Below are 27,680 nucleotides of genomic sequence, written 5' to 3'. Positions count from 1 at the left end.
AGTGTAGTTATTATTTGATTAACTAAAAGTGAACTCAGTCATGTTCGGAAACTTGAATAATTTATTGATAAAGCTTTTGCCGACGCAAACCTGGACTAACAGTAACAACAAATAAATGCCGAACACGTGCATTAAAAATACAATATATTTTTCTGTTCAATATAAGATTTTGTGTGAAAAGCATTGCTGGTTTAAGCAGCTTCACTCACGGAAGCCATGACATATTTATCTGTTCAATACAACATTTTATGTGAAAAGCATTGCCGGATAAAGCAGCTTCACTCACTGAAGCCATGACTAACAACAAATAAATGCACACACATTAACAAAACAACATATTTTTATGTTTAATATAACATTTTGTGTGAAAAGCATTGCCCTACCTGCCAAGCTGACACAATCTGCAGACTTTACTAGAAATAGCACCTAAATGAACGGGCGCCACAGTGCTCCGCACCTAAATATCCTGACGCCACAGTGTGCGCGCCTATTTGACCGGCGCCTAACTGTCTGCACCTAAAAGACTTGCTCCCAAATTCAGGGAGTGTCGAGAGTTGTCATGTGATAGATTTTCGTTGAAATGAGAGGAAGAATTTTACTAATTGGGTGAGATCTGTAATGCTGTACAGAAGTGAGATATTGTGCCTACGAGAAAACGACTTGGCGATTTTAAGAACTGAAAGAGCGATGGTAAAGGCAATGTGTGATGTGAAGCTGATGGACAAAGGGAACCCCAAGGAACTTATGACCTTGTTTGGGTTGAATGTTCATGAGTTGGCAAAGTCAAATGGCATGATGTGGTAAGGGCATGCATTAAGGAGGGATGAAGATGATGTTTCGACCTACTGAATACACAGATATTAGACTAACTGGATCGAAGCAGATTATGCATAACTTGACGTGCAAGTTTGGGATTTACCTGATAACGAATCCTAAACAATCGGGTGATAGCTTCTTTAATATTCTTAAAGGTGGACTGCAACAAAAATACATGGCTTTTGTATGCGTAAATCTTTCCGAAATAAAGTGTTTTTCACCAATGTTTGTTTTTTATTTTGTCATTACTTAAAAAACCTAATAAAACATGCAAACGTCATCGGGTGCTGACACCGCATCCAAGGTTTACTGTTTTGTGTACAAACACACTAAACAAGTCACGTAGGCTATGTATGCAGCAAACAATTTGGTGCTTAGGAAGTTTTACCCATTGAAATGGTGATTTCTTGTATGGCTTCTGGTTGTACTAACCGGAGAATCGTGAAAGGGGTATCCTTTCATTGTTTACCTATAAATAATGAAAACAAGCTGAAGAAATGGATCTCGGTGATGAAACTCAAAGTCCCCCCTGTAAACAATCACTGCTGTGTGCAGCAATTATTCTCTTGCCAGTTATTACCAGTGTAATCTGCAGCAGAGCTATAGGGCACTTAGGCAATTATAATGGCACAATTTTCTCACCTACACCAATGCAAATTTTTCATCCGACTGCTGTAGGAACTGGTGCCGTCAGCAGACTTGGACAACTAGATAATTCTAGTTGTCTAATTCGATGAATTAGAGCAAAACGTTAGTAATTCTAATTCTTTTTGTAAAAACTTGTTTACTCTAATTCTAATCTAATCTTCAGTTTTGCTGAAAATTCTGGTTTTTCCAACAGTGTTTTTCAGCAAATGAAAGGAAACCTCATGCAAGGAAAATACAATTAAAGGATCAAGATCAAAGTGTCATTCCATCGCTTAAGTAGCGAAGTCATTAAAAACTCGATGTACTCATCAATTCACCTACATCACAATGTCTATTATGACGTAAGTGGTATTGATGCAGTAATGGGGAAATGACACTTTGATGTAGAGTTGGCAAATTAGGGTTTTTATCTGAATAGAAAAAGATTGTTGAAAAGGAGCGATCTTCCTGGCGTCAGCACTACCTGACTACTTACTGTAGAACAGCGAGCATTGTGTTTCGCTAACCATACCGGTGTAGCCTCCACACTAGCCATCAAGACTTTTCCAAAAACATGTGTTTCTCGACAGTCGAGTGTAGCAGGAACTCAGCGATAGACACGTGTTTCGCCCATGAGGCTGGGCTCATCAGTACCGCACCACTAGTTCCTGCTCCATAGTTCTCAACCGCTGCATTTGTCAGTCAATTGAATTCTTACCTTTGTGGAAAGAAAAACAAGAAACCAACTGTCGCCAAGGATCTACTTTAGTTTGCAAAAACTTTCCTAGCTCTAATTTTAAATCTAATCTAATTTAAAAAAAACTAGAATAGCTGTAATTCTAATTCTAATCTAATTTCAAAAAGGTAAAAAAATTCTAGTTGTCCAAGTCTGGCTGTCAGAGCATGATTCATTTAATGTTTTTTGCTGTGAAGTTGCCATCTTTTTGGTTCAAACCAAAATTCTTGTCTAGTTCCAGACATGCACGGAACTTGGTGTGAACCGCAGTGTCACTTGTTGATGTTGATCTTCTATTAATCAATCTGCAGTAACCTTTGTGACGTTTCCTTGGCAAACGCATGAAGCTGCTAACTTGGTTGCCGCCCGATGACATCACAAGTCTCGTAGCGCATTCCTCTGGCTGTTTTTCTTTTTGTTGTATTTACCACTGAACAAAACATTATATCAAGAAATTTTTTTGAAAAAGATAATACAGTACTTGAACACTAAAGAATTTTTCACTTTAGGTCCCCTTTAAAGTTGCTTTAAAAATTATTTATATGTTGAGTTACTTACTGGTATATATATTCTTTCATGATATAGATGTTTTTGTGCATTTTTGCAGTAAAAAAGTACATAATTTTAAGATACTGAAATGCACTTGAAACATGTTGCACAGCTTGGCAACAACATGACATACAAGAGTTATGCCGAGTGATGTTTGATGCACTGGAAAAGAAATTCGAGGGCACGGACCAAGCAGACTTGATAAAACAGCTTTATGCAGGTGAGTAACTCATTGTGATGCTAACAGCCTGATTGGAGCAAATGCTTTAATAAAACTGTTTATAACTAACACTTGTAAGTCCCATTGTGATTTTCCATTCTTGATGTTGCAAAAGAAGTGTTTCCTTGTTATCCGTTTGTTTTTTCATTATATACTGTGTGCATTGTGCATATTAAAAACAAAATTTGTTTATTTTTTACAACTAAATTTCCCCTGAATCGCTCAGTTTTTCACTCCTTGTAGGAGACCTTAAGTTTAACTGCTTTGCCTCTGGCAGACTGTGCATAAGAGTCACATGTACTTGTGCCGTGGTCGCGTGTAGGAAACATGGGTGATTGGGTGCTTTCCTAACGAGAATAGGGTGGCCAGTTGCCCACCTAATTTATTATAGAGGTCAGCAGTGTTTTTCAACAACCAGCTTAAGCCCCGTGTCGAACGAGGTTTGCATAATTGAAAAGCCAATGCCTTATCCGCTGCGCCAATCATTTCTACCGGTCCGTTATTGACGCAAATAAAACAGTTGAACAATATTGAGGCCAAAACGGTGCACCGTGGTCTGCAGTTGTAATATATTTTAAATATAATTTTCATATATACAACAATAACTAACATTCAGGTACCATGATGGATTATGTCCAATGCTGTGCATGTAATCACAGAAGTGCAAGAGAGGACACATTTCTTGATGTTCCAATCAACATCAAACAGTCAAATAAAACATACAAATCATTGGTAAGTGTTGGCGGATCTAACTGTTCTTGGTTTCCTGTTTTGTTTTGTTGTCTGTTTCCTGTTTTGTTGTCTACTTATGACTTAAATTTAGTACTACCCATTACTATAAATCGATCACTGGGTAGAGGTAATTATCGTAAAGTTTCTTGCCCAGAGAAACAGCAGCAAGTGCGGGTGGCTGGAGTCGAACATGCAGGTTCTCGACTGCGAGCCCAACGCGCTAACCACTCGGCCACTGCTGTCGACAGTGATTATAAATTTTTACATTTGATAAGTTTGATTACAAATAAATTTTCTTGCGTTCAAGTTCGAATTTACTTGCCACCCTGATAGCTCATTTGATAAATACTGGACTTTACGAAAAAATGGAAAATCAACAATGATAAGAAGGTCATGTTCTGGTTTGTGCAGTTTCCTTTTGGACGAAGAAGTGTTAGATAGATGGGCCATTTCATATCAACTGATCCAAACCTTGTCATCCAATGTCATAATTTTTTCTCAATTTTAATATAAGTAAGAACCTTTGTTAACTGATTCCAAAAGAATCTTTTTTTTAAATTAGTCAAGGTTTCAATGCAGTTATGGACTATGCAAAATGGGCTACTTTTGCGGTCAATGAAGCGGAATGACTACTTCAAAAATCATCACTCAAATTCAATGGCAAATTATTTCCATTGTACTTCATTAAATGTTATCGAATTTTAACAACATATTGCTTCATGTAGTCTATCCTTTTTTCACACATTAAAAACAAACACAAAAATCTAAGTAGTTACCCTGGTTTTGGGCCAATAAAACAGTGGTCATCAAAATCGGTCATGCATGACCAGAATTTTAAAATGCGAATAACTTGATGTGTATAGTATATGTGATATTGAGTTATTGACATAAGTAATACATCTTCTGAAAGGCCTTGCAGAAGAGATTTGTGTCACAAAATATCTTCATGTTTTTGAAAGACTGGGGTCTGATGTGGTTTGATTGAAAACAAGACACCCAAAGTGTTAGCTCATTATGACATCATAAGAATGTGAGGCATGCCCTTGAAGTTCCAAATACCCCAATTTTTAGTTATTTCAAAACCTACTTATGGTAGAGCGACAAAATTAGGGTTGAAATGCGAAGAGATAGTTTCCTATGACCATTTTTTAAGTTTTTGATGTATCTGCAGCTGAAAAAGAGGTTTATTTAAAAAAAGATTTTACTAACTGTATTGCATCAAAATGCATGCAAACGAATATCAGCAGAATTCACCTGAGTAGGAATTTCGTTAATTTTATCTTTTGCAATGCCTTTTAATTTTCTAGTTTTTCTGTCAATGGCCTGATTGTTGTTGCCAATCGATTTCCAACAAGTAGGTTGAATGTATGCAATGGACATGTAAGGAGCCTATTTGCTTCTCTTAGTAAAAAAATAACTATGTCAAAGGCGAAGTTCAATCTCGCAAGAATGAGTTAACATCAAAAGACTGAGGCAAGGAATGACAAGTTTTGACAGTTTCAGGAGAATACCAAGTTACTTCAGCGTCAACGCTTAAAGTGCCCCAAGCGTTGGATCCAAGTGTAGTAACTTTTTTGAGCATTTCCTAGCACAGAATTATGCTTAGCAAACTTTTTAAACTTAACCTCGAAGCTCGACTGGTTATGGTGAAATTTATATCATATGACTGATCCACAGCGTCACCACGGGCGAAACTGCGTATTTCACTGCTCTGGGACGAGTTTGGTGGTGTTACATCATACTGGGTGAGCGTTATTAGCGACAGATAAAACAAATGTTTCCTAATAGATGGAATTGGTAGATCATAGTTTGGTTTGCCAATCAATCAATGGTTTATTTGTCAGTAACAGGAACAGAGTACATGTTTGAAATATGCAAGTAATATACATAATGCAAAAGTTACACAAGTTTCCGTACCGATAGGGAGACAACGAGACGACCGTACGGTCTACTAGTCAATTGCCACTCTATGGCAATGGCGATTTTGCCATTTAAAACACAAGAGAAAAAAATAAAACGTTCCTGCGCTTCAACATACGCACCAAAATAGCATATTTAAGATAACGTAAAAACAAAAATCCAAACAGAAAGCAGAGATTACTCAAGTTTCGTCTGAACATGTTATATTGCATATGAAACTGACAAGTTGATTTCCATAACATATCAGTTACGATGCACTGTAGCTTTGTATAATTAACGTTTTGACCAAAGTGCTGAAACTGCAAGCAGTGGGCTTTGCGCAATGCAAGTTGTCAGTGCCGGCATTAAAAAAATCCTAGTTATAGCCTACAGTCACCTACATAGCAGTCTATACATGTAAAAGCCTATTTTACCTGTGCAAGGGTACGTTTTTGCAAATGTTATTGTTTGAAAGTGCTGGAAGTGAACTAATGAGAACATAATATTATACAACTAGTTTTGTATGGCCCCATCTCGCTTTCAAACACTTGAAGAAAACTTTGACCATTTTTTTCTCAGCAGCTTGTTTCGTTGGAAAGCTTGAAAAGACAGCGCACGGTCTTTGTCACTGTCACATAAACAGCAATTTGCTAGCATTACCGATACAGTTGTTACACTGCAAATGGCCATAGCCAGATTGGGACAAATCAAACATTAACCCATACAAGATATGAAAAATAAAGATGCTTAAAAATTCGTGAAAATCACTTATCATCTTTAATAGAGTGTAAAGGGATGATAATCGCCAAAAAAATTTAAAGTTTTGTTTATTTATTGAAATATTTGCAAAAATCAAACGTTGCGAAAATGCATCGTTTGTCACCTTGCCTGCAGTGGCGTATTGAGTGGCATAGCGGTCAATGGAGTGGTGCCTCACTCTACCGGCCCGCATTCGATACTCGGTGCGTCACGGGAAGCCTCACTTAACTCTTAAAGCTGGATATATTCCATAGATACAATAGCAAATGTTCCCGCACAATACAACAGTGGTGATTATATGGCGCTTACCTAATTCTGCGTCACTCTTTGATAGTGCATATTTACGACAGTTAATCTACGCTCATTCTATTGCAAAATTAAATAATTGGGAAGAAGAATCCGGCGGCCAAGCTTGGCCGACCGAGAAGGTAGCACCGGCGGGCGGCGGTCAATCAAGCACTACTTAGCGGCCATGGCCGCCGGCTGCTTTAAGGCTTGTTGAGACCAAAACTAAAATCGGAAATTTCAACAGCACAGTTTGGATTTGTTCCAGACAAAGTAACCACAAAAAGGAATTTTTACATTAAAAATGATAACAGAGAGATGGATGTCCGATTCTTCTGTTTATTTAAAGAATTTTGTATTTTATTTCACAATATCGTTTCTTTTGCATTCTTGCATTTTATCCAGTGTTTACCTTTGAGTGCCTTCCCAGACGGCAAAATTCGTCATTTTTACATTGAAAATGACGAATTTTGTTGTCTGGGTTCGTGCAAAATCAGTGTTTTACATCAAAACAACATTTTTCGTGATTAACAATAGAGGTTAATGAGATAAAGTCTCAGCGAAAACGTGTCAACTAAAAAAAGACAGTTGCCAAATAGCGTTTGGCATAAAAGATGAAGTTAAAACCTTAGTGGCAGTTTAAAATAAACATGGGTTTCGGCGTTACATGACCTGGAATTCCTTTGGTTACTTCCTTTGTTAGATTCTCAGTTGATGTTACTTTGTCATGGCAGAGGAATCGATTAGTACGCAACGCAAAGGTGAGGTTTTTCTACATGATGGCTACATGTTTCAACTAGCTCAATGTGGTGCAGACAGACTTCAGAAATACTGGCGTTGTTCTCGACGTGATAAGAAATGCAAGGCTCGCATCCACACTTGTGCGGCGACAAATCAGGTAATAATGTGTGTTATGATGACTAACAGAAGGCGTTGTTAAATTAATTATCGTTGGATTTTCAAAAAATTGCCGAATGGGAAACTGGCCAAATCGGACCAGCCGAATTGGACTGTAGCCGAATAGTAGCAGACCCATGAGAAGTTGTGAGTGAAGTACGTTGACAAGAGTTACAGGTGTTGGAATCTATTGCTATTCACTGTTACTCTAATTTTTACTTATTTAAAATATTTGAAACTTCAAGGGCCTCCTTATGATGTCATAATAAGTTGAAATTTTGGTTGTCCAGTTTTAATTCAATCCACTTGAGACCCCAGGTTTTCTTAAATACAAAATGATGATATATCATGTGTTCTAGCCAACTCAGGATAGCATAAACCAGGGGTCGGCAACCTTTCTTCAGTCGCGGGCCAAAACAAAACTGCGCAGATGTCAACGGGCTGTACAAGTTTTCCATTTGCACTTCCGTTTTCTTTACTTTTCATAATATTGTTAAAATTGGCGTTCTTATCAGAGTATCTCCATATTTAGCTACTATAGGCTTATATAGATTAATATAAAGAAAAATAGTAACAATTGGTAACGAAAAACACCAAGTACTTTATTTATTGACAGCACAACATTAATGTGATATTTGATGTTGTTTCCTGCTAGAAAGTTTCTGAAGGTCAGGTGATAGGTTGGATGAGGCAAGAATCATAACATCTTGCAAGTGGTCATCAGTAAGTTGTGTTCTCAACTTGCCGTTAAATATACGGTTAATTGACTATTACTAACGCAACTCATGTAGCCTGCAACTATAGCATGCAGTAAATAGGCTAATATAACCGGACTTCAAGGTGAAACTGCCAAGTACCTTGATGCTACCTTCTGCAAGCTTAAGCTAAATTTTGCCCCAAACCTAGTTTACTATAACAAAGCGACCCGTGATCGATAGGTCGCGGGTACAAAGGCGCTTTGTGATAATTTCCTATGCTTGGTGGATTCTAACAAGTAGCAAATTCTTCAAAGACAAGAATCACTTGTTGAAAAAAACGGAAAAATGGAACTGGGAGTAAATTATAACTCTAAAAAATAAAGTAATTTAAAAGTCTGGACCGGCTGTCACTAAAAAGGCCAATTCCTGCTTCCTAAGCTACACATATTTCTAAATTATCAACCTTCAAACAAACTAATTCTTAAAACTTCAAATCTATCAAACTATCTGTCAGGCCTGCAACGTCGCTCTCTCTAAAATGCAGTTCGCAGAGAAAGAATATCAAGGAAATTCAAAATGGCGACAATGCCCTAACTAAGCATTGTTGCGGCATAAGTACACAGGCTACGTGATTACAAGTGAGCGTTACGGATAAATATGGAAAAGTAAAAATTGCGAAAGTTTTACATAACATTTAGTAATCTTAATTCTGTTATGTAAAACCAAATGGCAGCATAAAATAATGGGATGTTCGTTTTGGCCCGCCAACTACAATTTGCAAAAATGCTGCGGGCCGGATAATTTTGCTTGGCGGGCCGGATCCGGCCCGCGGGCCGTAGGTTGCCGACCCCTGGCATAAACTGTGGTCAGTGGTGGCTATGCAGGTGGTATGATATATTTATTTAAAACAAACACAAAACAACATGAAGATATTTTGTGGTACAGATCTCTTATACATGGCCTTTCAGATGATGTATCACATATGTCAAAATCATCCATGCACATTAAGTTATTCGCGTTTTAAATTTTGGTCGCTGTCACAATCAGTAGCTCACATGGTAGACTATATTGTGTGAATGTGTGTCTTGACCAAGCGTACTGTTTTAATTCTATAATTCTTACGAAATGTTATTATCGCTTACCGTACTGTCCTGTAGTGACGTTTGATTGCAAAATCCTTATTATGTAATGAACTTCTAGAAGAATTTGCATACGTGCAAGATTAGAAGCTTCTCAGATCAAACAATTTGTCAGGTAATAGGTTGTTATGACACCACAAAGATCTTTACAGGTAGTAAAACTAGCCCAGGACAATGAATTCTTATGACGTATGGTAACATTATCGTACTTTCTGGTAGGGATGGGCAAAATAGATTACCGAATATAGAATAACCGGTTGTGAAGCCTAACCGGTTTCAAAATCCATATGAAATCGGATAATTGAAACCGCTTTAACGATCGACTTCGTATCGCTCCGTCTGGTCGCAACGAATTCGCTGCAGCGAAAGTAGAATTGTTTATCGATTTAGTGCAATCCGGCATAGGAAAAACGTACAAGTTGTTCGCATTAAAGAGATCTTTCTTGTCAAGCGCAATAATTTTGTGTAACTGCCACTTCTGCTTCTTCAGAGAGATGATTTTCAAGTGCAGGTTTAACTGCCACTAGTGTTGGGCGATATTGAAAAAAACAAAACGATACGATATTTGAAAAATACTCGACATTTCGATACTTTTGTTCTAATTAAGAAAAGAGTATCTCAGTCTTTGAAATGAGCGTCGGCAATAAAAATGCCTAGGCCACACGAGCGCTTGTAAGGTTAGGGTTAGACATTCCTGCCAGTCGTTATGGCACAGCCATAGATTTGTTCCTTAGTCAACACCCTGATGGAGCTCTGCGAAAGAGGCGTGTGGAACTGTGGATGGGTATCAAAGCACGAAAGTCGCGAAACGTGGATGCTTCATTGCGAACGGCGAAGAGAGTGTAGATTTACAACCAAGCGATGAGCCTCTTGATGTGTATGATTCCAGTGATGACGCGACAACCTCATCCTCCGATACAGCATCTGATGATTCCGATTATGACAGTTAGTTCTTTATCAAATAGACTTTGTGTTGCTCGCAGTGTCCCAATTGTGCCGAAACTATGTTAGTGCATACGTAAATCGAGGCAATCTTCTCGCAGGGAGCTATTAATTTGTTACCGGTACCTGGTTGAGCAATTAAGGTTATTTTATAATAATTTAACGTCGCTAGATGTCGAATTAATGTAAAACAAACGTAAATTTCATTTTGGGCATTGTTGTTACGCAATATAACTCGCCGGGAAAATTAAATCGATTTGTGCTGACTCGAACGTTGAATCAATCCAAAATTAACTTACTTTTCCTCCCCGTGAGTTATTTAACGTGGAATTACCGTAACATCGTGCGTATCGCGTTGCTCGCTTTATCGCTACTTTGGCATTATTACATCACAACAATCCAAACAATGCGGTCGTGATGGACTTCTCTAGTATACTTTTCGTTTTGCATGTTTTGGTACAATTTTTTTCGTACCAAACATTCAAAGCAATTGCCGACGCAATTTCAACTTTTGTCGTTTGACCTTGGCAACATTTTTGTAAGGGTTTGCAGTTAGGAGTTATCGCCCAACACTAACTGCCACCAAGATGAGATCCCGTTTGACTGGTGAACATTTAAAAAGCCTAAATTTGTTACACTGCAATAAGCAATTTTGTGATGTTCATTGCTGTTATAAAATCATTAAAATGTGTTGATGGTAAAAACGATCAATTATTCTAGAATAGATATCTGTATTCTATATTCGGTTTCAGTATTCTAGAATATTCTAGAATAGCTAATTATTCTATTTTGCCCATCCCTACCTTCTGGACGTTACTGGTCAAAACAAATTTGAAATTGATAGAAATTGAAGTTAAAATTATTTAATACGAATAGATGAGAGTTGGTGCTATTAGAAGTTTTGATCGAGATTAGAGTTGTATGAGAAGTTGTGAGTGAAATACGTTGCAGTCGAATGTAAGAGTTACAGGTTTTGGAATCTATTGCTGTTCACAATTATTTTTGATTGTTTGATGGAAGTGCTGAGCCATTCGTTAAAATCCAGCAAGAATTTTCATTTATCATCTCACAAGTAACAACAATTTATTTGACTGTTTTGCATTGATCTTCCAATAAACTATGTCATTAATCTTTCCCAAGTCTTTTTCCTGGTAAGAAATGGAAAGAATCGTGATAGTCTCGCATGACCGATTTTGATGACCACTGTTTTTCTTTGGCCCAAAATTAGGGTTACCACTTAGATTTTTGTGTTTTTAATATGTGAAAAGTAGATACATGAAATAATGTGTTGTCAAAAATTCATAACACTTAATCAAGTACTACAATGGAAATAATTTGCTATTGAATTTGGGTTGACCACAAAAATAGCTCATTTTGCATAGTCCATAATTTCCTGAAACCTTGCCCAATTAAAAAAAAAAATTTGAATTAGTTACAAAAGTTCTTTATGTGTATTAAATTCGAGGAAAATGAAAGTCCAAAGCATTGGGTGACAAAATGTGATTTTCTTTCATCATTTCAAAAGGAATGACCCAGGTGTAGTTTGCACTGTACTGTATTCTTGCTTTGTTGCAGATGGAAGGGCTCACTGCATTTGTAGAGCCAGAGACATTAAATGACAGTAACCAGTACTACTGTGAGAAATGTGAAATGAAATGTGACGCCCTGAAAGGACTCAAATTTACCAAGTAATCTTTTATTGAAAATTGGCAAATATCTTTGCTTTGTTTTACTGCAAATATTTCAAATCAAGTTTCTGTCAGGCATTATTTAAGTTTATAAATTTAAAATCATGGCGACCTATATGTATACAACACTTTTCATGACCTTATATAATTATGCGAGCTTTAATTTTGCCTGGAGGTGGGTTTATTGCGCTTAATGGAAGTCAGAATCATCATCATCGTCAGGTTTTCTTTTTTAATGTGCAGGTTTTGCGGGGCATTTCTACAATCGTAGGCCCTACTTCAGATGACTGGCTAGCTGCATGCTCAGCAGATTGTACATCGGCTGTCTATTTCTCACGGTCACAAGGGTCGGACCCCATTAAATTCTGTTCTTTACTTTTATATATTTTTGTTGTTCCATTCTGATAATGAAATGAGTTTACAACTTGCAGTTTTTCCTTATCGACTTGAACATCTGTTTGCGTTGTTCCGCTGATCAGCGAGTTGTTTCTAGACATCGAGGGCATCTAAAGTCAGGGTCTGTAGTCAAGTGATCTAATTGACTGCATCTCTTATGTACCCAGTACTGGCAGCCGTTGCAGTGAATGCTGTTGCGACCTACACCTTTACGACAAACAGCACTAGAAAATTTGCCTGAATCTTGTAATTTATTCAGTCCTGTATCGCATATCAAGAGCTTGGTTTTATCAGTGTTCACTCTTAAGCCTTTCTTTTCCAACGCTTCTTTCCGAGTCAGGAGCCTCTCTACACATTTTCTAGGTCGTCAGCTACAAAGATTAGCACTTTCCTTGCAGTCTTACGTAGATCTATGTTATTGAATAGTACACCCAGGGCACGAAGTCACGTAAATCTACGTTTTTACAAAAATGGTCTATGTTGGGTGTTGTGAGAATGTAGTTTTACGCTGTAAATGGCGAGAGCAAGTCTTTTAGGCGCAGACAGTTAGGCTCCGGTCAAATAGGCGCGCACACTGTGGCGTCTGGATATTTAGGTGCGGAGCACTGAAGCGCTCGTTCATTTAGGTGCTATTTCTAGTAAAGTCTGCAGATTGTATCAGAAATACCTTCTGTATGAATATACTGTGTTATTCCTTCGAAGTTTTGAAATGTATCCATTGTAAACTTAAATCGGTTTTCGTTTAAAGCTGTCTTTTGTAAGTAACTGTCGCATAATCATCTTTTATTGCCTCTAACTGATTCCTGTGATGTATACCATCTTGATAAGCAATCAGTCACATAACAGACAGATATAGCGATATTGCCAAGTATGACCTTGGAAAATGCTTAATATAACAAAAATGGTCAGACCAGTGCAAGTAAGAAGTTTATTTTTGAAATCTATGTAAAATTTCAGTCTAGAAACACTTGTCAAACCTTACTGACCCAGACAGTTAAATAAATCAACCTGACTCCTGGTCTAATACTATTATGTACCCGACGCTTCTGTACAAACCGCTATAAATGAGCAGTTTCTTTTGGAAACAAAAAATTCAACTTTTTCAAAATTTATTGCTGAAAAACGTGGCCAAAAATATAAGCTTATCAGCTGTTAAAAGATCAGAACATTGTGATATTGCACAAAGAAGGGTACTCAGAAAGTAAAATATCTGAGAGGTGAGCTGCTGCACAATTGAATTATCAATAAATGCAGATACTTTCTAGTCCTTTCCGTTTTTCAGCTGTTCAGTCAAGATGAGGTTTTGCGAATGTACAGTTTTTAGGTTCGTAGAAGGTAAAAGCAGCGTTTATTTTTGGCTGCTTGATAGATTTTGAAATCAAATTTACCGCTAATACAGCATTGTATAGTAGAAGTAGCCCTGTGCGCAGCAATCTTTGTTCACTTCAGTCTTTTGCTGGGACTGATGGGTGAGCTCACTCCCATCATCCTCATCATAGGATCATCTGTTGGGGTGGGAACCTTGTGTCTACTAGCATTTTTCAAGACCACTAAACTTAGTTTTTCAGATATTTTTCTCTCTGAGTACCCTTCATTGTGCAAAATTATAATTTTCTTGATCTTTTGACAGCTGATAAGCTTCTTTTTCCCCCATATTTTTCGGCAACAAATTTTCAAAACATTGAATTTTTTTCCAAACGAAACTACTTGATAATCGTTTGCACAGAAGCATGTGTTACAATGTAGCATAGTTAGTTACACCATAAAATGATATATGACATAGCATTGGGAATAATTTTTCTAACATTTTGTAAAAACCCTGAATTTTAACATGTGGTCTTAAACTTTTGAGCGTGACTGTGCAAGTTCAAGCAAAAAGTACTTTTCAGGGTAGGGCGGGGGTGTGGACAAAAATTTAATTTTTTTTTACCAAGGGTCTTAGAATGTACTGTTGTACGTTATCCTAAAACCAGTGCTGAAGTTGTATATACAAAAAAAAAATGATTACCCCACCTTCGAATATAAGATACTATATTTAAAACCTGCATATTATAATTACAGCCATGGCGCCCATTTATTCATTAACTTTAATTTAAAGGTACTTGCAATACTTCTGGCAATAATTACGATACTTATTTTCAGATTCCCATATTTGCTAACTCTTCAATTGAAGAGATTTGATTTCGACTACTCGACTATGCATCGAGTCAAGTTGAATGATCGAATGACTTTTCCACAAGTTCTCAATCTCAACCGCTTTATTGACAAAGAAGTAAGTTATTTCTGTCTACCCTGTTTTTGGGCAGAGCCTATGTCCTTCTACGAGTTTACAACTCAAGTTTTCAATGGATGCTTCCTCCACTAGTTATACAAAACAGCCTACCTTTAATATCGTCATGCAAGACATCAAAATCTTCTTCTTCAGTTGGTTGATGAAAGATAATCATTAGGGTGTTTCACATTTCGATGATTTTTCAGAAAAAGTTTAAGATTGTAACTGGATTTACAACGCTGAAGTAAACATGGCGTTATTTTTTCATTGAGGTGTCATTTGAGGTGCTAGGTTTGATTCCAATTTCCAGGTCGAGTCACCCTGAAGACTTTAAAAACGCGGAATGGCCCGTTTCGGCGAGTCCGATTCAGTGAGTCCGATTCGGCTAGTCCGATTCGGCGAGTTCCCTATTCGGCAATTTTTTTGAAATTTTTGAAAGGAAATTATCGGGTACCGTAGCCTAATTATTATTGCCGTTTTTACATCGTTTTAACGTTGAAATCGTGCAGATAAAAATAAAATCTTCGAACAATTGAAAATTAAAATTCGTCATGTTTATGCCATTCGTCATATTTATGCCTATAAGTTAGTACTTTTGAATAGTTGAAATCATTAGTTTGGAAACGTGTGGACTACAGCTTGGATTGAAAGGAAATTATCGGGAACCGTAGCCTAGTTATCCCGACCAGCAAAAATTTGTTTCAAGAACCCAGTTAGCCTAACAGTTGATTTTTACATTGTAGTAACAGAAGGAAAAGGCTAACCAAATGTGTGGCCTACAGCTTGGATTGAAAGGAAATTATCGGGTACCGTAGCCTAGTTATCCCGACCAGCAGAAATTGCCGTTTTTACATCGTTTTAACGACGCTAAATTTTAAATCGTGTAGAAAATGCACTGCCACCAAACCTAGAAAAGAAAGCGAAAAAAGAAAACTTTTGTTTCGTCGATTATAAAATAGACCTACAACTAACACTTGCAAGAGCAACAAGGGCGATTTAACACAAAAGAAATTCAAAAAGTGACAAGTTTCCCAAATTTTTACTTTGAGAGTCTCGCATTCAAAAACTTGGTTGTGATGTCATGAAGGAATCAGAAAAATAATCATCATCATTTTGTTCCTTCCTCGTATGGAGGGTTGGATACAATGCGCCATTGTTTTCGACCATGAGCTGTGCGTACTGCACATTCATAAGTTAATTTTGTCCATTTTGTGATGTTTGTTGTCCAAATCATTCTTGGTCTGCCTTTACTTCTTTTACCGTTTATCTTCCCTTCTATTAATGATCTTTGTAATGAATTTTGCCTTATTGTGTGTCCGAAATACTTCAATTTTCGTTTTTTGACTGTTTGTAAGAGGATTTTGCTTGAATTGAATTTGGAGAGTACTTCAATTATTCTCAACAAAATTTTTAGTACATGACTGATCAAACTTAATGTTCTAAAGTCACTGCAGTTCTTTGCTTTGGATTTCTTTGGTAGTCTGACAAAAACAGTTTCATTCATTTCTTTAGGTATAAATCCAGTCATATATATTTCATTACATAATTTGTGTATGCGTTTTAAACTTATGCCATTGAGTGCTTTTAGCACTTCTGGATAAATGTTATCCTTTCCTGCAGCTTTATTACATTTCAGATCTTGAATGGCTTTCTCAACTTCAGATATCAATATTTCTTCTCCTTCATTATTGGTAATTTCAGGCATACATGTTCTATCATCATCATATAATTCTGTTACATACTCTTCCCATCTACTCTTTATATCCTCTTCCTGAAATAACATTTTTCCTCCACTATCCATGATGCAGCTGTTTGCTTGTTCAACTTTCTTCAAACATGTTAGCTGTTTAACTTTATTGTGTAATTCAAGTGACTTATGAGATGCTTCTAGATGTTCTATTTCACTGCATTGATTTTCCCACCACCTTTGTTTAGCATCTTTGCATAATTGGGATATTTTCTTATTTAAAGCTTTATATTTCTTGTGATTATTGAATTTGTTTTTCTTTCTCTGTTGCATTAAGTCAAGTATCTTCTCAGTAATCCAAGGCTGTTTAATGTTTTTCCTCTTTGATGGTAAAATGTTGGCAGCTGCATCATTTAAGGTTTCTTTCATTTCATTCCAACTTCTATCTATAGTTTCTTGTGTAAATACTTGAGGAATTTCTGTTTGCTGTAATACTTCAAACTTATTGTTTAGCCTACTGCAATACTGAATTTCTCTCGATATTGTTCATTTTTAAACATGTTCATGTCCATATGTTCTGACATATTTGTTCTTTTCACTCTTTTTAGCTTTATTTGGATTTTCATAACAACTGGATTGTGGTCAGACATTATGTCACATCCTGGATACGTTTTAACTTGTCTTACTGCATTTCTGAACCTCTGGTTTATCATAATATAGTCAATTTGATTCCGAAATTGATAACCTGGACTTTGCCATGTATACAACCGCCTAGCAGGATGTTGAAAAAGAGTGTTCGCTATTACTAAATCATTAAGTTTACAAAATTCCAGCAACCTTCTTCCACGTTCCTTTAAATTGTCAAATCCATAACGACCAGTTGTGGGATATTCATGATGATCACCCACTATTGCATTAAAATCGCCCATTATTATATTAACTTCTCCACTTTTAGTATATTTAAGTTACATCCTTTATTGACTCATAAAACAACTTAATCTCTTTATCGGTATGTTCTTGGGTTGGTGCATGGATTTGTAATATAATTACATTAAATGGTGCTGCAGACAATTTAATCATCATAACTCTGTTAGAAATTGGCCAAAATCCAATGACTGAGTTAGCTATGTCTTTTTTCATTATCATACCGACGCCGTACATATGCTGTTCTCCTCCTGAATATACAAAAACAAATCTGTCTTCTGTCACTTTACCATCACCTACCGTATCCATCTAGTTTCACTTATCCCAATTAAATCAAAGTTCATGACCGACATCTCTTGTTTTAAATTTTGTTTTATTAAGGGTTCTTACATTCCATGTTCCTATTTTGAGTGCCCTTTTTCTAGTATTTAGCAGTCTACCATCAGACTTATGCCTTCCAGAGGGATTTGGGCATAAGCCATCATCATGAGCAGCTGTTGGTGTGCATTACCAACTTCGTGGAGCCATAAATGAGACTTGGGGTTTATATGAAGGACCAATGTTACCATTACTCTCATATGAGAAAATGGAAGAACTAGAGGTGCTACCTTTCACACAAACCCCCATACACCCCAAGAAAAATAAACATTGCAGGAAGGCGGCACAGTGTGACCATGCGGATTCAGAAAAAAGTAAATCACTATAGAGATATAATTAAATGTAATAAAATACAGACCTACTACTTTTGTTCAAATAAACTTTGTTCAATCAATTTCACTTTTCAATAGTTACAAGTGAAATAATTTTATGGCGATTTAAATGCAATTATACTGTATTTTCACTAAAAAGGTAGTGATAAAAATGCAAAAAAAATTGTAGTCAAAAGAAAATTAAGGAGAAAGATGATAGTTGCAACAATTTGTATAAAACATTAAAGCTATAGAAGTGAAGTAGTTTTGATGATACAAATTTTAGTACAAAAAATAAAAAGGTCTGGCAGCACTACTTCTAAAATATACTTAGGCTAGGTAATTTGATGACAAAAATAACTAGTATATTCTAAGTTTGCATACAGACGGTGACGTAGGATTTAAAGAACCCAATTAGCCTAACATTTCCTATTTACATTGATTCAATGTCTGAATGTTGAATAATATTCAATCGTTGGATTTGCAGAAGGCGTCGTTGGATTTTCAAAAACTTGCCGAATAGGAAACGCGCCGAATCGGACTAGTCGAATCGGACCCGCCGAATCGGATTCATCGAATAGTAGCAGACCCTAAAAAACGGTATCGATTGTCTTCTGTCTTGCGTAGTGCAGTAAAGATGAGTTTGCCAATAATGTGATGAATCTCATACAAACTTAAAAATGACCCCTGTCGTTAAATTCATTCATACTCAGGATATCTCCTAGGTAGCAGAGCGTTTCAACCACTTCTAGTTTATCTCCATCTAGAGTGACTGTCTTTTCATGTCTTTCATTTATCTTCCCTTGGCAACGTTTGCATTCGATGTCTTTTTTTCTAACCAGTCTTTGGCTAATTCCTGTGCATCTTGTTTGAATGCAGTCATTGTAGCAATTACATCTACCGGTATGTAGTTGATGCCAACTTTTTTCCTGCATACTGAGCAAGGATAAAATTCAGCTGGATTGACGGTCCTTTCACCAGTATGAAAGGCTTTTGTTTTGCTCATATTTATCTTTAAGCCTTTAGATTTTAAAGCACATTTTTTAACAATAATATTATATGTTTATTACTCAAAAATTGTCTGCCATTTGTTAAATACAGTTGTTTGAAGTTGTAACGTTAATTATTGATGACCCTGTATATGCGGCATGAAACAAACTTACAACGTAGACGGAAGCAAAATTATGCATATGTAACGCAATTGCAAGAATTGAGCCAAGCACTCTGTGAAATTCCAATCTTAAAGGTTGTGAAAAAACAAGGCACCGTGAGAAAGATGCAGCAATGTACTATGAAGAGCCTGCAGGGTTACACAAATTTCAGAACCAACAATAGGTGACGTCAGAGAATGTAGAAACGACGTACGTGAAGCTTGTTGAAGCTACAATTGCAATAATATATTCCTGTTAGATATTGAGAACGGTTAATTATTGTTCTAAGAAATTCTTTATGAAAGGTGGCATCCTTTCAGTACTGATTGTGTTTTCTCAACTTTAGGAAATCACTTCAAGTGAAGCAGATTCACTTACTGGTGACAACGACAGAATTCCTCATTTAAGCAGTGGTAAGTTCGTTTAAGCATTTTTATTAAACAAATGAAAAATTAGAAGCAGTATAACTATATTGAATTTTATGTACTTTGTTTTTTTTTCTCTGTTATCTTTTTGTTTAATTTCCATAAACTATTAGTGCTCTTGTATTTAACAACTTCATCATCAGTCGTAATCTCCGCCTGCAGTAGATTGCGCATCATCATTGGTAATTTGCTTCCAAGAGTAGCGATTTTGAGCCAATTCGCCCAGTGTCGCCAAGTTGAGTCCGGTCCATGATTGGATGTTGTCTTGCCATCGTTTTGGTTGTCTGCCACGTTTTCTTTTTCCTTCTACTTTGCCTTCTGTGCAAACTTTGCTGATTCCGAATTGTGATTTTTTAATGTGGCCGAATATTTAACAACCTACCAGAGCTTATTAAAGCATATTTTGAGCTTATCATTTCTTTGGATTTAAAAACATGGTTTGATAGCTGTCAATATGAATTTGAGAAACAATTACCTATTTAACAAGCAAAAGAGAAGAAAACGAATCAATGAAATAAATTTAAAAAAAAGTAACATTCTGTAGGCTTTTTTGATCCTGATTTCTCTTTTGGTGTATGCTTTTGCTTATTGAATGTCTTTAGCTTATTGAGAGGCTCTGCGTCTCTAGATACCAAAAGGATAATTTAGGGTTTCTGCCTAGGAGTATGATTTCATGCAAAAATTAAACTTAACTTTTTTTGTTAATCAATGCTACAAGCTCTTTTTTGGGAAATTGAGAAATTTATATTTTGTCTAACTCTAACCAATTTAGTTTATTGCGACAGGTGTCAGAAAAGCGACATTCTCCCGTTGTTATTTTACCTTCTTGTTCTGGAATCGTTCGGTCTGTTCTCTTTTGAAAGTCTCTTCTGTCTTTTTAAATGGAAATTCTTTTGGTTTATATATGTTACCAGTATTTTTCAATTCCCCGCTTATTTCATATTATAGTGCCTTTTCATCAGTAATAGCCTATCGTCGTCGTGTGAGCCTCTGGGGCCGAGGGTCTATCCTTTTACCAGCCCAGATTCACGATGTTCCCGGACTACACTGGAAGGCTACTAGAGTGCAGCCAGTTTTTGGTTTCATCATCCATGACATGCAGACCTTCCACTCCGTTAGGTGGCTTGAAAATGGAACAGTCATTGATGATGTGGTCTGCGGTCTGTTCCTCGGCACCACATTCACAGGAGGAGGAAGGGGCCATTCCCCATTGGTGCATGGTTGAGCGGAAAAGCCCGACGCCCGTACGGAGACCATTGAGGCACACCCATGCCTGTCTTGGTAGTGTTAAGCCGATGGGAGGTCCGCGTCTATTAGGCGCAGACAGTTAGGCGCCGGTCAAATAGGCGCGCACACTGTGGCGTCTGGATATTTAGGTGCGGAGCACTGTGGCGCCCGTTCATTTAGGTGCTATTTCTAGTAAAGTCTGCAGATTGTATCAGCTCAGCTTTGGCAAAACCTAGTCGGGGTTTTGACGGAAAACTAAGTTACTCTTCACTCTAAAAGCAAAACTAAGTTACTCTTCACTCAAGCCTACAACCCGCTTGAATATAGGCTACAGCATATTTTTTACTGATGTTTAGTGTAGTTATTATTTGACTTATATAACTAAAAGTGAACTCAGTCATGTTTGGAAACTTGATTAATTTATTGATAAAGCTTTCGCCAACGCAAACCTGGACTAACAACAAATAAATGCCGAACACGCCAATTAAAAAAACAATATATTTTTCTGTTCAATATAAGATTTTGTGTGAAAAGCATTGCCGGTTTAAGCAGCTTCACTCACCGAAGCCATGACATTTTTTCTGTTCAATACAACATTTTGTGTGAAAAGCATTGCCAGATAAAGCAGCTTCACTTACTGAAGCCATGACTAACAACAAATAAATGCATGCGCATTAACAAAACAACATGTTTCTGTTCAATATAACATTTTGTGTGAACAGCATTGCCCTACCTGCCAAGCTGATACAATCTGCAGACTTTACTACAAATAGCACCTAAATGAACGGGCGCCACAGTCCTCCGCACCTAAATATCCAGACGCCACAGTGTTCGTGCCTATTTGACCGGCGCCTAACTGTCTGCGTCTAAAAAATTTGCTCCCCGATGGGGTGTGTGTCGGCGTCGGGGATGAACGAATAGAGTCTGGTGGCTGTTGGCTTCCATTCAGAACTCCATTTATGGTCCGTCCAAGTAGCCGCAGAGATGTCCTGTACGTCAGCTTTGTTGATAAGAAGTTGAGCGGCTGGCACAAATGGCTGTTTTGATTTCAGTCAACGGGGGTGCTCGTTTGGGAGAGCAGAGATTTTGTGGTGGAGAAGGTGGTTAGGCTCCACTGCTTGTCGACCGAGGGATAGAGTGGCTTCTTCGCGACGAAGCTCAACGGGTTGGATGCCAGCGAGAATGGAGAGATTGTGCAATCGTGTGGGACGCAGGCATCCGGTCACAGGGCGCTGTTTATGGCAGTGTCGATGTTGTGACAGTGGCACCAAACAGGTGCACAGTACTCTGCTGAAGTGTAGACAATGGCTAAAGCTGCTATACGCAAAGTGTCAGCCCTCGTCCCCCAGCTAGAGCAGTAGTGCAGCGCCGGATGTGAGTTTCTTGCGCATTGACACCAAATGGTGGCGGTATGTGAGCGATCTGTCCAGTGTTACCCCAAGATATCTCGGTTCGTAGCAGAAGGACAAAGATTTTCCGTTGTTGTGGACGTGTAGCTCACGATCAGCTTCCCGATTGTGGAGGTGGAAAGCTGCTGCCACAGTTTTGGTTTCGATGAGTTTCAGTCGCCAGTTCTGGAGATAAGCTGAAGTAGTTTTTATGTCGTGACTCAAGGTGTCTTCTAATTTTTCCCACGACTTTGTGGAGTGGAGAATTGCCAGGTTGGCCTTCATAAGCGTATTTTGCGGAGACCGTAGTTGGCTGGTCATGGGTGTAGATGTTGAAAAGAAGTGGAGCCAGGGCTGATCCCTGTGGGACGCCATTTTTCATGCGTCTCGGTCTGCTTCGCTGTGAGCTACCGGTGGTGAAGGTGAAGCTTCGATTCCTGACAAGTTCCATAATCATATGAACCATATGTCTGTCAGGAAGCAGGCGAAACAGCTTGCAAGTAAGGCCGCGATGCCATACGGTGTCATAGGCAGCTGTAAGATCTAGAAAGACAGCATTGGCCTTCTTTTTTGCCTCAAAGCAATCCTCGATGTCTTGGGTTAATAAGAGCGTGACCTGATCTACGGTGGATTTTCCACGCCAAATCCAGCTTGCTCTTTTGTAAGTAGCGGGTCGATGATTGAGTTGACGCGGGCATAGATCAGTCGAGGATCTTTAAAGGAACACAGAAGAGAGATATCGGACGATAACTCCTTGGGTCCTCTGGTGGCTTGTGAAGCTTCGGGATCTCAACTACTAAAGCTCTTCTCCAGATTTTTGGGATTGTGAGATGGTGCAGGCAAGAAGAGAGGAATCTACGTAACGAGGACTTTAGTTCATGGCCAGCATGGAGCACAAGCTCAGTGCAGATCTTATCCGGCCCTGGAGATTTGTATGGTTTCACTAGGCGGAGGGCAGTGGCGAAGTCCTCTGGAGCGAAGTCTCCAGAGATTGTTTCTGCTTGTGGTGTTTCCACTCGCCACAGGGCAGATACTTCCTTGGCAACAAGGCGGGATGCCTTGCGGTCCTTTGTCTTGTAGACCCCGTTCTGCACTAGCTGTGAAGCGATGGCATTAGCAGAAACGGGGCACTGACGAGGGGAGTTTGCTTAGCGCCCAGTGAGTTTGTTGATGATGCTCCATGCTTTGCAGCTGGAGTGTGAAAAGTCGATGGTTTGGACAGCTTCGTTCCATCGCTCAAGCTTCTTTGTGTCCAGCTGCTCAAGTAGTCTGGTGGCGGCGGTATTAGAAGCAGCACCATTTGTGGCACCTAGGTAGGAGCGATAGAGAGCTTCACACTCAGAGTTCGAGCATGGCGTATAGCGGGTTCAATGGCCACGTGGTATTGTGGCCTTTACCGCAGTTATTATGGCATTACAGAAGCCCTGGTATGCCTCATCTGCGTTGCATGTTTCAGCCAATGGTAACTTTGCAGCAGACTCATTGGTCAGGAGGCTGTATTAATTCCAATTGGCTTTTTGAAGTTCCATCTCTTAACCGATAAACTCGGGACAGGAGCCACAAGTTTTGGGGCGATGATGATGGACGGCCGGTGAGCACGGGAACTTCTCAAGGACACGTCTGTCTGGAAGAGAGCTGTCGACACTCGCGAAGGCCAAGTCAGGGTTTGTCCCTGTTCTCCCACGTCCAAAGTGGAAACTGGCTGGTTCCTTTGGATTGAACAGGAGGGCAAGATGGCTTGTAGAGGCCCAGTCAGCAACAATTCTCCGTCGCTGCTTGTGTTGCTGTAGCCCCATTCGATATGCTGGCAGTTGAAATCGCCAGCGTAGAGACTGGGAGAGGGGAATGTTGGAAGAGATGATGGCAACATTAGCGAGGGTGGGGGACTGGGGGCTTGTAGTTGTTGATGATGTTGTAGTCTGAGATGCAAATGCACACCCACTCAATCTCAGCATCAGTTGGAGATTGGTCGACAAAGGTCTACTTCAGGCTCTCATGCATAAACGTGGCAATGCCTTGCTTCCTGCTTAAGGTAGCCCCGGCTAGCGTGTAGTTGGGAATAGCTAGCCTATTTGCAGAGGTGCAGTGGGTCTCTTGGAGGAGGATGACGAGTGCCCGGTTGGTATCTTGGGCAAGCTGCTCCACAACTTTGATCTTGCTTGTTGTGTCGCCTTCTATGTTGAGCTGCAGAATGGTGGGGCGTCTGAACTTGTCCATTGCCCCTTGTAGCTGTGCCGTCCGGGTGGAGGCTCTTGGTGGACAAGTTTCATTTGGCATCTGCTTGGGTGCAGATGTTACTCACAGGATGGGGCACGAGGAGCCACTTGTCTTCCATCCCAGTAATAGTCTATGGTAGGAGTTATGAAAGTGAAATGGTTACACAGTTATGTCGTTTCGGAAATATGGATGTGGTAAGCTAAATTCCGTGAGACTGGCATTTGTTAATCGTGACCTAAACTCGGTGAGAGCAGAGAGCAGTCAATGTGAATATACAGACATGGGTTTTCACCGCAGAAACTAAGTGTAACATTGAAGCCCGTTGCAGTAGACCTGTTTAAAAATTTTAAAATTTTTTAGTTTCTCGCATTGTTTCCCTTGATTTTGACAATGAGAAATCCGGAAATGACAACCATTTTGTTTTCAGATAATGGGATACCCTGATTCAAGAACCACTGTCATTCTGGCAGAATAATTCTGCGCCATCTGCCTAATAAAACGATTTGTGAATGATAGAGCTGTAAATAATGCTATGAAAGCAACAACACTCGAACACTGATAAAATCACTTCTAGTCATCACATTAAAGAAATGTTTTTCTTTTCATATCTAAAGATGTACTATCAACACAGAAATTTAAACTAAAAACTCGATTTTTCATCAGCAAATCAACTACAACTGCGAAAAGACACAAAGTTGGAAATTGTGAGTGTTATCTAAAATTTGATAAACAAAGTAAGCATGACACAAGTGCCTATAAACATACTTTCTCGAATTATTTTTCTGACTTTTTTTTTTAGTTCGTGTTCAGCATGAAATTTCCTTTTAAGAGAGATCAATTTCGTGCTCTGGCATACAAAACTTTAGCAGAGTAGTTTAAATATGCATAAATATTTTAAGCAAATTATAAATAAATATTTTAACGTATTGACCCGCTTTCAATTAAGCGTTTTCATAATATAATTTCCCAAAATATTTTTCGGAATTTTTTTTTGATTTGTGTTCAGCTCTGGCGTTCCATTCCTTTCAAGAGGGGTCGATTTTGTGCTCGGGCATACAAAATAAGTTTGAGCAGAATAGTTTGAAAATGGGTAAATATTTTACGTAGGTCCAAATAGAAAATAATTAAAAATTTTGTTGTTTTGACCAACCTTCACTTAAGTGTTTTTAAAAAATACTTAATATATTTTTCGGAAATTTTTATTTGTTGATTTGTTAATTTTTAATCATTTATAAGGTTTTCCCACTGCACCAATGATGCAACTTTATGCGGTCGCCAGGTTTTTTGTTAACCGCAGCCAGTAAATATATTACACCTGCCCATAGGCGTCGAAATAGGGTGGGCCGGGCCCACCCTGCCGTGAAACAAGGTCAGGCAAAATATGTTTCGCCCACCCTGTTTTCATGACACTTATGAAGTATTCGTTACAATTATTTCCGTTTTTGTTAAACGCTGAATTATCCAACCAACTGCAGCGCAACTTCTTGTTTTACGCTATGTCTTCTCTTGGTATCCGACAGAACCAATGTTGCCACTCTCTTGTTATGGAAAAGTACTAGATTTGACTGAAAAAAACACTAGATTCACAAAAAAACACTAGTATCATAAATACACAATCATTTACATGCATAATGTACAAAAATGATAGCCAATGGCGTTTAGTGAGTGTTAAAAGTCCTTAAAATATCAAAATATAACTGAATTACCTTGAAAGTGAGAGCCCTGAAGTCATAGCCGTAGAAGAGTAAAACATTTTGGGGGGTGAACAAAATTTGCCCAAATTTTCCCCAAGTTTGGCCTTTGCAAATATATCGTCAAAAACGCGATATTACTCACAATCTTTGAGGTAGTGTAGTCTAAGAACTCCACACTCATCAACTTGGCAGTGTACGATACGGTATGATATTAAGAGTATACACTCTTTAATTAGGCTATACTGTAATAAACAAAGTGTAAACTGGTGCCTCGTCGTCTAGCCATTATAATCCACCGGAATGGCCCATTTCGGTGAGTCCGATCCCTTAACGGGGGATTTTTTTAATTTTTTTTTTAAATTATCGGGTACCGTAGCCTAATTATCATTGCCGTTTTAGAATTCGGGGTTACGGGTTAGGATTAGGGGTTAGAGGTTAGGAACTCACTGAATCAGACTCACCGAATCGGACTCACCGAATAGTAGCAGACCCATAATCCACAGCCGAAACGTAAGCGACTAATGTAAGCCTACCATGTAAGCCTTACATAATGTAAGCCGACGAAATGTAAGCCTACCATAAGGTAGGTTACGCTACCTACTTTAGTTTACTTTGAACACTTTTCACAGTTATTTGTGTGTATTTTTTAAAGTATTTATGCTAACCATCTCAAATTTGGTCATCATTGGGTGTAACCAGACAAAACACTCGCTGTCCACGTTGAAAAGCACTACAAACACATTGATGCAGCCAAACAAAAAATAGGTGGGCTACTTTGAACACTGTCCAATACTTATGCACACTAACATAACGCTAAATCGCTAAAAGAACACTAGATAGCAAAAAAAAAACACTAGAACACTAGATGCAACCCAAAAACACTAGATCTAGTGGAAAAACACTAGGAGTCGCACCACTGGACAGAACTAAGCAATTCCGCAACAACGCTGACTTGAAAAAAAGGCCAGGCTCACTGCATTGTTGTTGCTACGACAACTACCACACGCTGGCCATTCCTAGTGAGAGAAAGCCATGTTTGATCTTTTCTCCGAATGGCCTCACTTTCGTTACGTCACAATCAAACTTCAGTTCCAGGTCAGCGTAAGGGAATATGAATATGACATCATAATGAATATGATAATAAAATAACCGATACAAACTAAAGACGTACTGAAACAATCGCTTTTTACAAATCTTTCCTCACAAACTTGTTGCTGGGTATAAACTGGGGCACCGCGCGATATTGTCATTTCATTATTGAAAAGTTAAAACATGAAGCAAAGTCAAACATCTATTTTTGTGGCAAATCCGAAGGCGCCACTTTAAAGATAACAGGTCACCAGTCACGCGCTTTTTAGGTCGCAAAGGAAAACATAAAAGAAGTTTGTTTTGTTTAGCAGCGCTCATAAGATCGCAAGGCGCAAAAAAGCAAACATCAAACCTATTAAAGCTTAATTGCTGCAGCGACGCTAAACGCAGTCTGTGAGAAAGACTAACCATTGCGAATTTACGAACATACACATTCAATGAAATCTGTTTGAAAACTCTCGCCCACCCAGAATTCCTCTCTTCTAAGAAAAAATTGACGCCTATGCACCTGCCTACAGCACATTTTGAGTAGTA

General features: G+C 38.4%; 1 protein-coding gene across 1 annotated transcript in view; it reads left to right on the top strand.

Moving 5' to 3' along the window:
- The window catches only part of LOC145771273 (ubiquitin carboxyl-terminal hydrolase 47-like), a 247,893-nt gene that overhangs the window by 40,456 nt on the left and 179,757 nt on the right, over positions 1–27,680 (top strand). Inside the window, exons 5-9 of the mRNA XM_082583009.1 lie at positions 2,841–2,948; positions 3,565–3,680; positions 11,875–11,987; positions 14,526–14,655; positions 19,453–19,519. Of these exons, the coding sequence (XP_082439135.1) occupies positions 2,841–2,948; positions 3,565–3,680; positions 11,875–11,987; positions 14,526–14,655; positions 19,453–19,519 (534 nt within the window). The remainder of the gene's footprint in view (positions 1–2,840; positions 2,949–3,564; positions 3,681–11,874; positions 11,988–14,525; positions 14,656–19,452; positions 19,520–27,680) is intronic.

Source organism: Aplidium turbinatum, chromosome 5, assembly GCF_918807975.1.
Source record: "Aplidium turbinatum chromosome 5, kaAplTurb1.1, whole genome shotgun sequence".
Classification (NCBI taxonomy): Eukaryota; Metazoa; Chordata; class Ascidiacea; order Aplousobranchia; family Polyclinidae; genus Aplidium; species Aplidium turbinatum.
Note: the sequence above shows the minus strand (reverse complement) of the source record. Positions and strands in the feature narration are given on the sequence as shown.